The 13,478-nt window shown below is 32.9% G+C and overlaps 1 protein-coding gene across 4 annotated transcripts; it reads left to right on the top strand.

Moving 5' to 3' along the window:
* The first annotated feature begins 5,179 nt into the window (after positions 1-5,179).
* On the top strand, positions 5,180-12,555 carry LOC112505788. 4 transcript variants are annotated; one of them, XR_003068443.1, is made up of 11 exons: positions 5,180-5,667; positions 5,792-5,875; positions 6,371-6,512; positions 6,614-6,916; positions 6,990-7,137; positions 8,600-9,565; positions 9,690-9,928; positions 10,063-10,136; positions 11,576-11,684; positions 11,912-12,067; positions 12,167-12,555. XR_003068443.1 is itself a non-coding variant. In XM_025109780.1 (10 exons), exons 2-10 carry the CDS (start codon positions 5,820-5,822, stop codon positions 11,963-11,965), a joined length of 2,091 nt encoding a protein of 696 aa, XP_024965548.1. In that variant the 5' UTR covers positions 5,180-5,667; positions 5,801-5,819; the 3' UTR covers positions 11,966-12,133. The 4 variants fall into 4 exon arrangements, 3 of the variants coding, with proteins under 3 accessions (XP_024965548.1, XP_024965549.1, XP_024965547.1); XM_025109780.1 differs by lacking the exon at positions 12,167-12,555 and having other exon boundaries at positions 5,801-5,875; positions 11,912-12,133; XM_025109781.1 differs by lacking the exon at positions 12,167-12,555 and having other exon boundaries at positions 5,798-5,875; positions 11,912-12,133.
* Positions 12,556-13,478: the final 923 nt, after the last annotated feature.

Here is a 13,478-nt window from a genome sequence, read left to right as displayed (position 1 = left end):
AATTAATTAATTATAAGGGTATAAAATGTAAATTTAAAATTATAATTTTAAAAAAATTGGTTGTGAGAGGGTGAGTGTATGTGAGAAGAGGTGGGAGTGAAAAAGTGAAAAAATGAAAAAGTGAAAAAATAAGCATAAAGAGTATTTTGGTCATTTAGAATTTTAAGACTTTTGCTAAACTTGCCTAATAAGATAATACAGATAGTGAAAAGTTATTTTGAGAAGTGGTAAATATATGAGAAGTAAATAAGTTATTCTAGCCCTTCCTACTGTTAAGATCGGATTTGATTGTTCAATAATTACGGTTTTGACTGGTAAAAAATTGCGTCTATACGAAAAATATAGAGGGTAGTTTCGTAACTTTACAAGTAGGGGGCAACGGGTTCACATATGGACATATGCGATTCATATGAATTAATTAACTGATTCAAATATGAACTAATTAATTGATACACATATAAACTAATTAACTGATTTATATATATATATATATGTGTGTGTGTGTGTGTGTGTGTGTGAATCAGTTAAATATTTTATATGCGAACTAATTAATGGATTCACATATGAACCATTTTGCCGCCTATTTGTAAAAGTTACGAAACTACCCATTTATCTTCCACATACTCATGCGATAAATGATCTGGTACGTCACGATCAAAGCCGCAAATGTTGATCAGACGAAGGGTTATGATCACTTCTTTACTTCTCAATATTTACCACTTATCAAGTGAACCTTTCCCTATATATCTATATTATATTATAAAACATTAGACAAAAACTCTTAAAAACCATTTTTATGCATGTAGTATTGTTTATTGATGAATATTACTTAAACTTCAATATTACAAGCAAATTATACGTAAGTACAACTTATTAAAGTTTTATATTTGAATTTGTGTAACTTGCTGCAAATAAACATAATCAAATACAAGATAAACATTTCATTTTAAATATAAAAAATCTAAAATATAATAAGGATAATCATCGAATTCTAACATAATATTTATTTATTATATTTATAAAAAATTATATTATTAAACAAAAAATAAATTACTTCGTTATTAATCTAAAGTTAAATAATAATAAAAAAATATTGAATTAAATAAATTACACAAAAGAATGAGAACTTTTTAAATAGTTAATTTGATATAATTTAAATATATTTGTAAATTTTTTATGATATTTTAAATTTTATTCAAGAATAAAAATGTTATTGTCTTTTCAAAACCACATAAAATCGTATTATAATATCGACAAAGACAAATAATAAAACAAAAGATTAAAATCGAAATGTATTTTGCTGCATTATGTGAGTACCCTTCTAGTGTGTGTGTATATATATATATATAGAGAGAGATAGAGAGAGAGAGATATTTTAATATTTCAGGGATGCAAATTATTTTTCACATAAATAAAATGACTATTGTCACTGAAATAGGATAACAATACATGCCTATAGGCTAAACACTTCCTCGTTTTATATGTATTTTCATATTTTATTTAACCTAAAGTTAAGTAATCTTTTCTGCAACTGTGATCTATGTCCCATCTTATCTGGATCACAAAAGGATTCAATATTTAGACCAGATTTAGTTTAGTTTGTGAAAAAACTGAGATATGATTACGAAAAGAATCATTCAAAATCAGAAAAGAAAGAAGAATTAAATTCTATCCAATATTAGGCCTTGAAACATAATCTCGTTGAACAAAAAAGCTATATTCAGATACAATGGATATGCTCTGGGTCGGAAGGATTTGAACCTCCAGTCAAATAGAAACCATAGAAATGTTACAAATTATTCAAATCAATCTCAATCGTACATCTAGTCTAATGAATATTTAGTCTCATAATATAAAACGTTGGTCATAATTAATAAACTCTAATCATTTCTTACAGACATTCAAGTCATACTAACGAATTCTAAACTACTAACTTTTCGTGTCCAACAACACAATGCTGTCTAATTGGGAGAAAAACTGATCAAACCAAATATTTACTATTTAATATCAGTTAAAATCAAAATTAACTAAAATCAACAATCAATCAAAACTGAATATTTTAAAGAACACATAAATTAAAACATTTCTATGCATTTAATTATAAGATTATGACTATTATGAAACTGTTATTTTTTACATGATCAATATATAAAAAGACAAATTACATGAAAAAGTAACATACTTTAACTTGATTCATATTTTAGGTAACGTATTTTCAGAACTTTCATTTTGGTACCTTAGATGTAAAATTTTAAACATTTAAATACCCGGATAACCGGTTGAAGACTAATTTTAGATTAGAAAAAAACTAATTTTAGATTTAAAAAAATCCATGTTACTGACCATGTGAGTAAATAATACTGAGTTAGATACCACATCAACATGATAACCGGTGAATGCTTCAACTGGTTACCCACATACTTAAATATTTAAAACTTTACATTTTAGGTATCAGAATGAAAGTTTTAAAAATACATTATCCAAAATAAGAATTAAGTTAAACTATATTATTTTTTTTATGAAATTTAATAATTAAGATAAGGTATAATGTGAAGAATCTAAGGCAATCAATACCTAACATGACCATATTTTTACTTTAATTAAATTATACACAAGAGACAACTTTTTGTTAGGTCCCACCACCAGGATCACATTTCTATAATACAAATGTTTTATTAATATAATTTCCACTAAATCTATAACATTTAAATTAAGGTTTAAATATTTTATTTTTAATTAATAATATTTAAATAATTAGATTTTTGTATTGATTAAACTTTCCAATTATATGTTTATGTATTAAAATCTTTTGGATGTTTTTAAAAGAGTAATACAGAGGTTCCACTTATTATTACATGGTATCACAGTAAGTGTCTATCACTTTTAGGATTCAATTATTCTTTGGGATCTTGACATAATAGGACAATGCGTGAATCGTGTTCGTCTAGCCTCCATAGGAGGGGCATGTAATGGTTCCACATCGACTAGACTGTAACCAATTCGCCTATATATGTTGCAATATGTATATTTTCTTCTCAATGGCATTTTTAAAAAAGTAGTGCATATTCCATATATTTCTCACATAAATATGATATTCCGTATGTTAGTTTTCAATTATTATAAGAGATGGACACATGGAGGGGACCTTTTTACGTACCACCCCCTATTCGACACATATCCACCCGTCCTACCTTTTTACATACCAACCCCTATTTATTCCACCCCATATCCTTCCAATCGAATCATACCAAATACATCTAAAAATTATACGCATAATGTGAATATAATTTTGCATTTCAATATAAAAGTATATATACGATCACAAAGAGAAAATGCAAGTACATGTACAAAAATATTGTATGTGACGGAAGATTGTGTAAGAATAGACGTTAATGTGAGAATTGTAAGAATGAATTTGGACCCTTGATCACTTTTAATCTCAAAAGAACCCGTGAATTGTGATTTGGAAGGGAATTGGTTTAGTGTATCTCATTAGTGTTGATGTAGTGGTTCACTTCAATTAGAATTGATCAAAAGGTGAAGATCACTTCTTACATTTCTCATCATAACTTCTATTCTTATCGAAACTCAACACTGTTATATGTTATGTAATTTTTTTTTGATTAACCTGGATATCCAACCCGCTATGCGAGCCGACTAATTCAAAAATGAATTAGCTACAAGAGGTCATTACTGTTCCAAATAAAAATAAGTTTTACTTAATTTATCTAAAAGATGTTACTATAATATTTAATTTAATAGAAAAAATAACTGATAAATTAAAATCGTATAATGTCACGAATAATTTAAAAAATACTTGATATAACGACAATAACTTGAAATAAAAAAAGACTTTATAACCATAAGAATGGTGTCTGATTGGTTTGAGCCTCAGTTCCAAAGGTCAAAAGTGCCTTCAAATCTAAGGAGGAATAAAAAATATCTTGTAACTAGGAAAGTTTAAATATTATGACTCCGAACTACTTGTAAAACAGTTGGTCGTCTTAAAATTAATCAGTTCGTATAATGGGTTTGAGATCTTAATTAAAAAAAATATTATAATTGACATGTGTCTTGATCGGAGTGGATGGACAAATTTAGGCATATTTAGCATTACACGATAAGATCATATCTTGCACACAAAGTGATAGGAGATCACGCGTGGCATACCATACTTACACTTACCCTCCTTTATATATTATGAGTTATTCCTTTCTACATCTTATGTTTCCAAAATTGGCAAATAACCCCCTTACAAAGGACCCACGGGATCAACAATTTTCGCAATTAATTTTTTTTGGGCGTGAAAGATGTGTATTTTAAACTTTTAGGGGGTGTTTTGGAGTTTTAGAAAATACAAGGGCATCTATAAAAATACAAAAAGTTGATTCTTTATGTATAATCAAATAGATTTTTTAGATTTTTTCAATGATTTATATGAATATCTTGTTTTTACTTTCTCATGACATTTAATATTTTTATTTAAACTTCCCATTATATATATATATATATATATATATATATAAACATAATCATTTATAAATCCACTAAGTAATACAACTTACAAATCAATTTTCATGTGTTATTTCACATATGAAACAACTCGTGTAAAAAAATGCAGCGTTTATACGACATTGTTTCATATATTAAATATTCATGAATATTTTATTATGGAAAAAATACTGAACACTTTTACATATAAAATAATATTGTATAAACATTGTATTTTTATATTTTAATGAACTTGTTTTCAGTATTGTATGAATTATTCAATTGGTAAATATAAAATATATGTGTGTGTGTGTTATATAGAAGGGCTTTTAAGTCATGTCTTGATTTTTTGAAACAACTATATTTTTCTATAAAAGTGTTTATCAACTTATTATAAGTTAGAACAATTTTTTTTATTTAAAAACTTTTTATTACTGATTTGATATTAATATAAATTATTTATCCAAATACTCAAAATACTTATTATCAATGTTACACCAAAATAAATCAATAAACTATTTTTATAAACAATCTCAAAAACCTCATTAAAAGGGCATTTATCTAGCTATTTGTCTTAAATGAGGGGTTTCTTGGGTCCAAATGAATACCATAAGATACCATGGACGTGAGTCACATGGTAGCATTCCCACCCCGCGAATGCTGCCCGGTTTTATTCGGTATTTCGGTGGGCATCTTTAGCATTGACTTGGTTATTCCGGCGTCGTTCTCAGACGTCCATGGCGGCAGAAGTTTCATGCCTCTAACTCAATTCACATTTCTCCCCCCTCATCTTTGTCTTTCCCAGCCATTGAACCTTGTTTCGTCGCCTACGTCTGGTTGACGAGTTCCACCGCACAAGCCTTCATTTCGAAGTTATTCCAAAATTTCCCTTTCTTTTCAAATTTGATGGCGACAGATACATACAGTGAAGCGTGTTTTTCTGTCTGAGAGCGTAAGGGAAGAAGGATTTTACCTAATATTGTATTTATCATCGACGAATTTGGATTCCCATTCTTTTTATCAGCAGCGTCATAAGTGGTTGGGTTACTTATGGCTGCTTTGATTCGTGTGGCGTGATCTCTCTCTTGGTTATGAAGTTCGGCAGTGTTTATCCCTTTCCTTCTTCTAGCTTATTGCAATACTCATGGCGTTACTGGCTTAATCAAGTATCTTCAGGTTTGAATTTATTTGATTATTCTTACAATTATTTATGTGTCTGCATTGAATTTGTGTGTTTAACGCTTAATTTTTTTTCTCTTAGAAGCTAATAAGATTTTTACTTTGATTTTGGGTAATCGAGTTTAAGCAGGAGTTAGAGCGTGGTTTACATGAGGAGATGCGATAGTTCTCGACAGCTTTATCCTTTAATCAGTTTCCAGATAGGGTATGGACCGTTTCTCTTTATCAATGCACTTGATTTAGCAATATTGAGTTTAAAATGATTTGTGGTAAAATTTTAAAATATATTTTTGTTAGATACTCCTTCCCTAAAAATATAGAATAATACAAAGAGGTCAGCTTTAAAACTTTGATGTCTGATTTAGGTTTCTTGATAACAAATTGATAAAAGGTATGGTGTAAATTCACACACAATTGTTATTTCTGGTGGTATGAAGTTCAACCTAGTCAGCATGTTGTTCTCAAGAAATTTGAAATTTGAGAAGCTGCATTTTGACATCCAAAGAAATAACAGATATAGTTCATCATTTTAACTGGAATTGATTAGTTTGTAGAAATTGGTAGAGGTAATGTCTGATTACATCCTACCGATCGGGTGGGATACCATACCATGGTTCGTTTGTATTGTAAAAATGGGTATTTGCAGTTTTCCAATTGAAGTTTTATCAGATTTAATCGTTGCATTTTTCTTTCCTTACAGGGATTTGCAGTCATATCTTTCGGATCTTAGCCTTTTCTTGGCCCCCGATAGTAAGACGTTTTATGTATTGGTGGATAATAGGCCATGGCTGGAAGATTTGGCATCTAGGCCTGCGCACCTATGGCAGCTGATGGTTACCAAGGTCATATAGAAGTCTGGATCATCTTAACAATTATCTGATGTTATAATATAAGCTACAATTGTGTTATAAATTCGTGATTTTCTTCTTGATCATGTCTTTAGTCAAGGATGTCCCCTTTTGCAAACACAAGAGGGAAAAAAGGGAGGAAGGGGAGGAAAGAGACTGCAGAGTTCATTGACCAGAAGGTCCGTTCTAAAGCTTCAAGCCGGTCCGAAAACTTGAAAAAATGGTTCTCGGTTGTTAATGCTGCAACACTATCAAGAAAGAGGGCCTTGCTGCCTGTCAAGAAACTCAGGAGTTCCTTGCTTGCAAATAGCAAATTGCACAGAACCTTGTATGGTTTCATTGTCTTTCAAGTGACGTGGAAAGATGTTCGTGGTATCAATTACTTGAATGAGCTTCAGGTACCTCTTGCCTTATTTCTCTATATACTTTGGTGGTGGCTTAATATCTGAATGGGGTTTATTCCACGAGCAGACTGATACGTCTCTCGCTGTAGAGGCTAAATACATGAAGAGATGGGAATTTGATAGCATAGCTCAATCAGCTAAAGGCATAACTTCATGGTTTCCAGGGACACCGTCTGAACGATCTCTCTTGGAAGAGCATCTAAATTCTATGTTAGGTATGCAATTAATAACCCAATGATTTTTCTTTAATCTATATTTAATAAATCTTTTTACTGCTGTTTTTCCTAAATATATAGGATGTTGGAAATGACCTTCTTTCTCACTTATGTGCAAATATAGTGAACCTCTCACTCATTTGCTTGTGAGCTGGACAGCCGGTTGTGTTTAAGAAGTTTTGTACATTCTCAAGTCATAGTCTAGTTTGTAGTTCCAATTAACATGAAGGTTACAATTTAACTAGAGAAGGAAGTTCGGTGCTGAAGGTAATGTTATTTGAATTAGGAGCACAAAAAGTTATATTTGCTTACCTTAGTTGCTTTTAAATGAGTCCAACATCTACTACACATGCCAATCTTGAAGGTACATACTTCATGCCTTTGTGCTTTTGTAGACTTAACCAGGCAAACAGAAATTAGGGTTTATGCTCTGAATAAATTCTAGCTAGGACAAAGGTTGAGCTGCTTTGATATGCATAAAAATTTGAGAAAACACCTCCTGGATCTTATTAGGGCTCAAGTACTTGAAGCAAATGACTTGCTGTTTAGAAGGGACTTGAGCTTTTGACACTTCAAGTAAACTGTGGTCTTCCAAGGGTTAGACTTGGGGACTATGAGATGCATAGCAATTATATTTGTCTGTCAGGCTATGATATCAGATTCACCTTTATTCTGGATGATCATGTCCTATGGTGAAATAAAACATGACATTTGAGGAACTCTGAAATCTGAATCAATTGGGGATTGGGTACTATCGAGCTCCCCTATGTCTATTCTTACAAGGAAGCATTTTTGTAATTATGATTGATATGGAGTTTGTTTTAATGTTGTCTCTATTCTTGTTTGCTATATTAACAAAACTAGGCTAATTGCATGCCTTCACTTGGATTACTATTGTTATTTACTTTATTTTAATGGGGATGAAAAAGACCTGCTAATTGCATTATGTACAAAAAGAGTTTTTTAACCTTGATGCATGAACCATGGGTGTGAGGTCTGAAGCATACCTCTCTTTTCTGTTCTATTGACCTTAAGTGGAGCACATAAGAAAGTGTATCAAATTATTTATCTGATTGATAGTACTTGATTTATCTATGACCTGCCAATTTGTTGACCTATAAGCTTGATGGTCTCATTGTAATTCTTGTATTTATTTATCTGGCAAATATAATAGTCCCTCTGGTGATTTTTAAGTAGCAGGTTTCATCCTCACCTTTGTTATCCATGACATGAATCTAGTGGAAGTGAGCACCATTCCTTCCCATGTCAGGGACCAGTATTGATATTAAAATACATAATACTTAGAAGCATATTGTAGGCTTAGTTTCAAGACAAACTACTGGTTCTACATAGTGGTCTAAGCTACCATAAGTTTCAGGATAAATTGGTTTTCTTATGTCGTTGCAAAAAGTTTCAAGTGCTTCAGAAATAGCTTACTGTTTTTTGTTTGAGATCTTTCCAGGAGACATGTTCCATGATGCTCCTAAAGAATTTCCAGACTGCTGCAGCACAAATGGCGATGAAAAAACCTCAAATGCTAGTGCCAGGGGGGAGAATGCATCTCCCTGCAATCCTTGTAGCAATCTTGGTGAGCAACTAGAAAGTTTAGAAGACCAAACAAGTATACTACAAACACCTCCTCCCACTGGACCCTATAAGAGAAGGAAACTGATGAATCCTGAGGGCGTTGATGTTGAGGCCAATTTTTATACTGAAGTAGCTCATGGTGGAGCTGTTTGCACACAAATGCCCTCCTCCTACGCAAGTGATTGTGATGAAACAGCGGAAGCTACCGAGTACAGGGATGTGTTACTTTTGTTCCGGTTCAACGACCGTGACCTCCCTTTTGACTTGAAAGAAATAATAGTATCTGATTTGAGATTACTTACTCTATTAGAGGCTGGACTTCCCTCTTGGGTGATTTTCTTTCAGTCTTACCCTGTATTTTGTCATATCTATCGTCCATGGATGTGTCCTCTAGCAAGAGCTCTATATGTGGTAATTTCCATTGTTACGGTTGTCATTGGTTTCTATGATTTGTACAAAAATGTCCCAGTTCTTAAGGCAACTGCTTCCCGTTTATGTGGGCCACTTTTTGATTGGATAGAAACATGGGAGATGGTATCAAGGATCAAATACTTGGGAACTATGCTGTTTCTGCACAACTCTGAGAAGGCTGTTATGTGGTTCTTGATGATGACTCGCACTGTGCGATCATTTGTTTCAATTATCACACAACCTTTAGCTGGGCCATTTCTGGATTTTCTAGAGGTTCTCCTTCCCTTTTGGAACTTATTTGTCCAGATCGCACAGTATTTTGGCTCGTTCATTTGGATTCTGATGGAAACTTCTTGGGACCTAGTGGAGAATCTAACTGAGGTCATACTGGTTCCTGTGTGGTTCACTTTGTCAGTTATCTGGACGATTGGTAAGTTAATTATCTTATAAGCGGTTGATAAATAAATCATTTAATTCTTAATAAGTTCAAGAAGCAGTGTGTTTTTATACATTTTGCTAATAATTTGAATATTATCAATCTGTGCTGGTTGCAGTAACAACAGTTATGTATCCTATATTTTGGTTCCTTTGGGGGATACTCTATGCTCCAATTCGTCTCATTCTAGGTCTATCCGACTTTGTGGGATATGTCTATAACAACATCTATGACTTAGTTGGAGACATATGGCTGTTTGTGAGTGGCATCTTCAAGTTAGCTTCAAATGCTGAGGCAACTGTGAACACTTATGAGGTTTCTATCTGGCGTTCTCTTTGGAATGACCTCTTCTCCCAGGTGATTGAAACTTCTAGACTTTTCCTTCTTTGTCTTTCTTTTCCTCCTTGTTTCTTTTTCTTTTTCTTTTTCTTTCTGTTATTAGAGGCCTCATTTGCAGTTCCTGTGCTTACAAAATTTCCCTCTTATTGTAGGTTTTCCGTGCTCTTCGGAGTATCTTAAACGGCTTTGTTGCATTCTTTACAGCTTGCAATAGACATCGATTAAGGTTAGATTGGTTATTCATATGTGATCTTTTGGAAAACTGTTGCACACTACTGCTGGCATCTTTGTTTTCCACTCAACTGGGTGGGTTAATAACCTTGACTGAAGTCTCACCATCCCAAGAAAAGTACTTGTGGTAGCCTTCCTGAATTGTATTTTTGTTGGTTAATTCCCTATTCCAGATCCTTTGTAAAATTTAGGTCATGAGGTGCTTCAAAGGTGGTTTTTTTGCCTTTATGGGGTGGGGGTGGGGGTGGGAGTGGGGGAAGGTGTAAAAGGATAAGGATATGACAGGAGTAAAGCATCAAAAAACTTTTACAGAAGAGCACTGGCACCCCACTAGTTATCTAGAGTTAAATTCTTTAACATTCTAGAAAATTTGGCTAAATGGCCTCACAAGTTAAAAAAAAAATATCTTTCAAGCAACTACTTGAGAGAGGGGGGGGGGAAGTGGGGGACAACTAAACCAAACCAACCCTGTCAATCCCACGCAAAGCGGAGTCTGGGAGGGTAAGATGTACGCAACCTTTCCTCTACCCAAGGGTAAGGGTAAAGTGCAGGGGGACAACATCTTCATAAAAAATTCTGATTTTTACCAAATCAAACCAAAGGAGCCCAATATATCCCATTGGAAGAAGGGGGGGGGGGGGGAAGGAAGATGTACACAAACCTACCCTCTACCTGAAAGAGTAGAGCGACTGCTTCTGTGAAGACCCCTCTAAGTGAAAAGTGTGAAAGGGAGAAATACAAATATGCTAAAAATTGAAGGAAAAAAAATCCTGTTTTTTGTTTTTCCTAAATAATTGTAAAGCCTAATGCTGCAAAATACTATTAAAAGATTGACCTTGAAATACTTGAATGGCATGCTTTCCCTACACCCTTCGATCCTCATCACTGTGATTCAGAATTTAATCCTAAACGGCAGCAGAAGAAAATAAGTCGTGCACTGATTTATCTTCACTAGAAAAAAAAGAACATGGTGTACATCACCTACAACTTCCTTGTTAGCCATAAATTTTTTTAGTTCTAAGCATGTTTACAAATTATAAGCAAACTGCATGATGAATGAATCATGAATGAAGGAAGTATTGTTTTGGTTCACTGTGCTCTGGTGACAGTCTCTCTCCTCCGACCCATCCAAAAAAAGTCTAGATACAAGTTCGGTCACTAGACTGCTTGTGTGGTTCATTGAGAAATGGTAGCTATATTTTTGTTTACTCTTTTCTTTAGTGTTGCTGTTTGTTTGACCGATGCAATTCAATGAATCAAGTAACAGCCTAATCCTCCGGAGCGTATTGCTCCATTTCCTCTAATTGGTTCTGTAATAATCACCTTTTTAGCTGTCGAGATTGTAGAGGTTCAGCCACCATCTGTGCCTGATATTCATGTAAGACTCGAGACTGATACCGCAACTAATTTTTTTCACATTTCTTGAATGTGCAGCATATACAACCACTTACATGAGTTCACTCGAACAATTAATCAGCCATCCCAGAGGTCACAGCTCTTGACTCCTAGCCATGGATCACAGGGATCTGGAAGTCGGATATCAGTAAGTTGCTATCTGTAATTTTCTTTATCATCTAGTAAAGCAAACCAAACCAAACCAAACAATCTCAGTATATCCTACTTGAAATTAGGGTATGAGGGGTGGAATGTACGCAACCAAACCAAACCAAACAATCTCAGTATATCCTACTTGAAATTAGGGTATGAGGGGTGGAATGTACGCAACCAAACCAAACCAAACAATCTCATTTGTTTTCAATATCTTTACAGGCGGAAGCCGTGGAACGAAAGCAGCTGCGAAGGAGAAATTCAAAAAAGAGTTGACACGCAATTTGCAAGGCATATTTTCAGTATATAGATGGATCACTCACTAACCAACCAAGAATTCGTATAGAAACACTATGTCCATAGCCTGAATATGTATAGGTGGATGAAGAAACCAAATTCATTGATCTTCGTATTATTTCTTAAACGTGTGTTCTTTGTTTCGTTTTCCTTATCAACCGGGATTGCATTCTTTTATAGGTTTCAATGAATCCAGAAGAATGTGGGTTTGAAGTTTCTCTTTATCAACGCTCGGAAGAAATGGTAAGAGAATCTTATGGGCCGTTTATCAAATGCTTACCAGGTAAACGTTTGCCGCCAATAGTCACCACCTTCACTTACTATATCGAATAACATTCTCGGCCATCAAAACGGATTGGTGGTAAGCGCTTACTGGGAAAGAGTCTTTTCCCTCAACTACCGAGTAATGTTTTCGGTCATTGCTATTTCTTTCACTTGGTTAGATTCTTGGTCCTTGGCTTTAGTGAGGAATTCGAATTCCACACAGATAGAACGTAAATTCCTTGAGTTTTAGTAAAAAACTTCAATTTCTTCGTACCATATTTTAAGAAAAAGTTATCATACTCTTGTAATTATACTCCATTCCACCACAATGGATGCATTGTCGTCACCATTGTTACCACCGTCACCTTAATACCGACCGCTAATGCTGCCACCGCCACCGCCACTACCACAACTGCTGTCATCACTACCATCGAACACAACTATTATATTCAACGAACCAAATAGACAGATTCAAATTATTTAACAAATTTTATTTCAAATCCTACTAATCAAACATATGGTCAAACATGATTAAACTATATTCTAATCCTCTTGACATATTTCAATCATGATAAATTCCATTATGTGAACTAAATTCCACCTATTTGTCACCACCATATTTATCCAGTTACATTTTGTCTGGTTCATATATTTTTTGATCGTTTTATCTCTATTTTAACATACATGATAACATAGCCATTGGAGCAAAAAAAATTGCGAAAATCTCATTTTTTTTCTATTTTAACATAACGATTGGAGATGCTCTAAATAATATTTAACTATTTTTTACTAACAGGAGGTATTAAAATTAAATGTCTAAGAGAGATAAATAATATTTTATTAAATTTATTAAATATTTTAATAATATAGTTAATGATAGAATTGATAAAATAGAGTAACCATTAAAATTAGATGTAATTTTTTATAAATATTTTATTTTAAAACAATCATATAGATGTTAAAAATGTTTTATATCTATACTATATTATAAAACATTTGACAAAAACTTTTAAAAACTATTTTGTATGCATGAAGTATTGTATATTGATGCATATTACTTAAAATTCAAGATTACAAGTAAATTGTGAATAAGTACAATTTATCAAAACTTCATGTTTGAATTCGTGTAACTAACAGCGGATAAATATAATCAAATAGAGAATAAACATCTCATTTTAAAATATAAAAAACCTAAAATATAATTAGAATAATTATCGAGTTCTAATAA

This window comes from Cynara cardunculus, assembly GCF_001531365.2.
Source record: "Cynara cardunculus var. scolymus isolate 2C chromosome LG 2, CcrdV1, whole genome shotgun sequence".
Lineage (NCBI taxonomy): Eukaryota > Viridiplantae > Streptophyta > Magnoliopsida > Asterales > Asteraceae > Cynara > Cynara cardunculus.
This window is presented reverse-complemented; position numbering and strand designations above follow the sequence as displayed.

Excerpts from the sequence above, each read along its gene's own strand:
- LOC112505788 (XM_025109780.1), top strand. The coding sequence starts at position 5,820 with ATGAGGAGATGCGATAGTTCTCGACAGCTTTATCCTTTAATCAGTTTC. Across the intron at positions 6,917-6,989 it reads ATTACTTGAATGAGCTTCAG|ACTGATACGTCTCTCGCTGT; the intron begins GTACCTCTTGCC and ends TTCCACGAGCAG. Across the intron at positions 9,929-10,062 it reads GGAATGACCTCTTCTCCCAG|GTTTTCCGTGCTCTTCGGAG; the intron begins GTGATTGAAACT and ends CTCTTATTGTAG.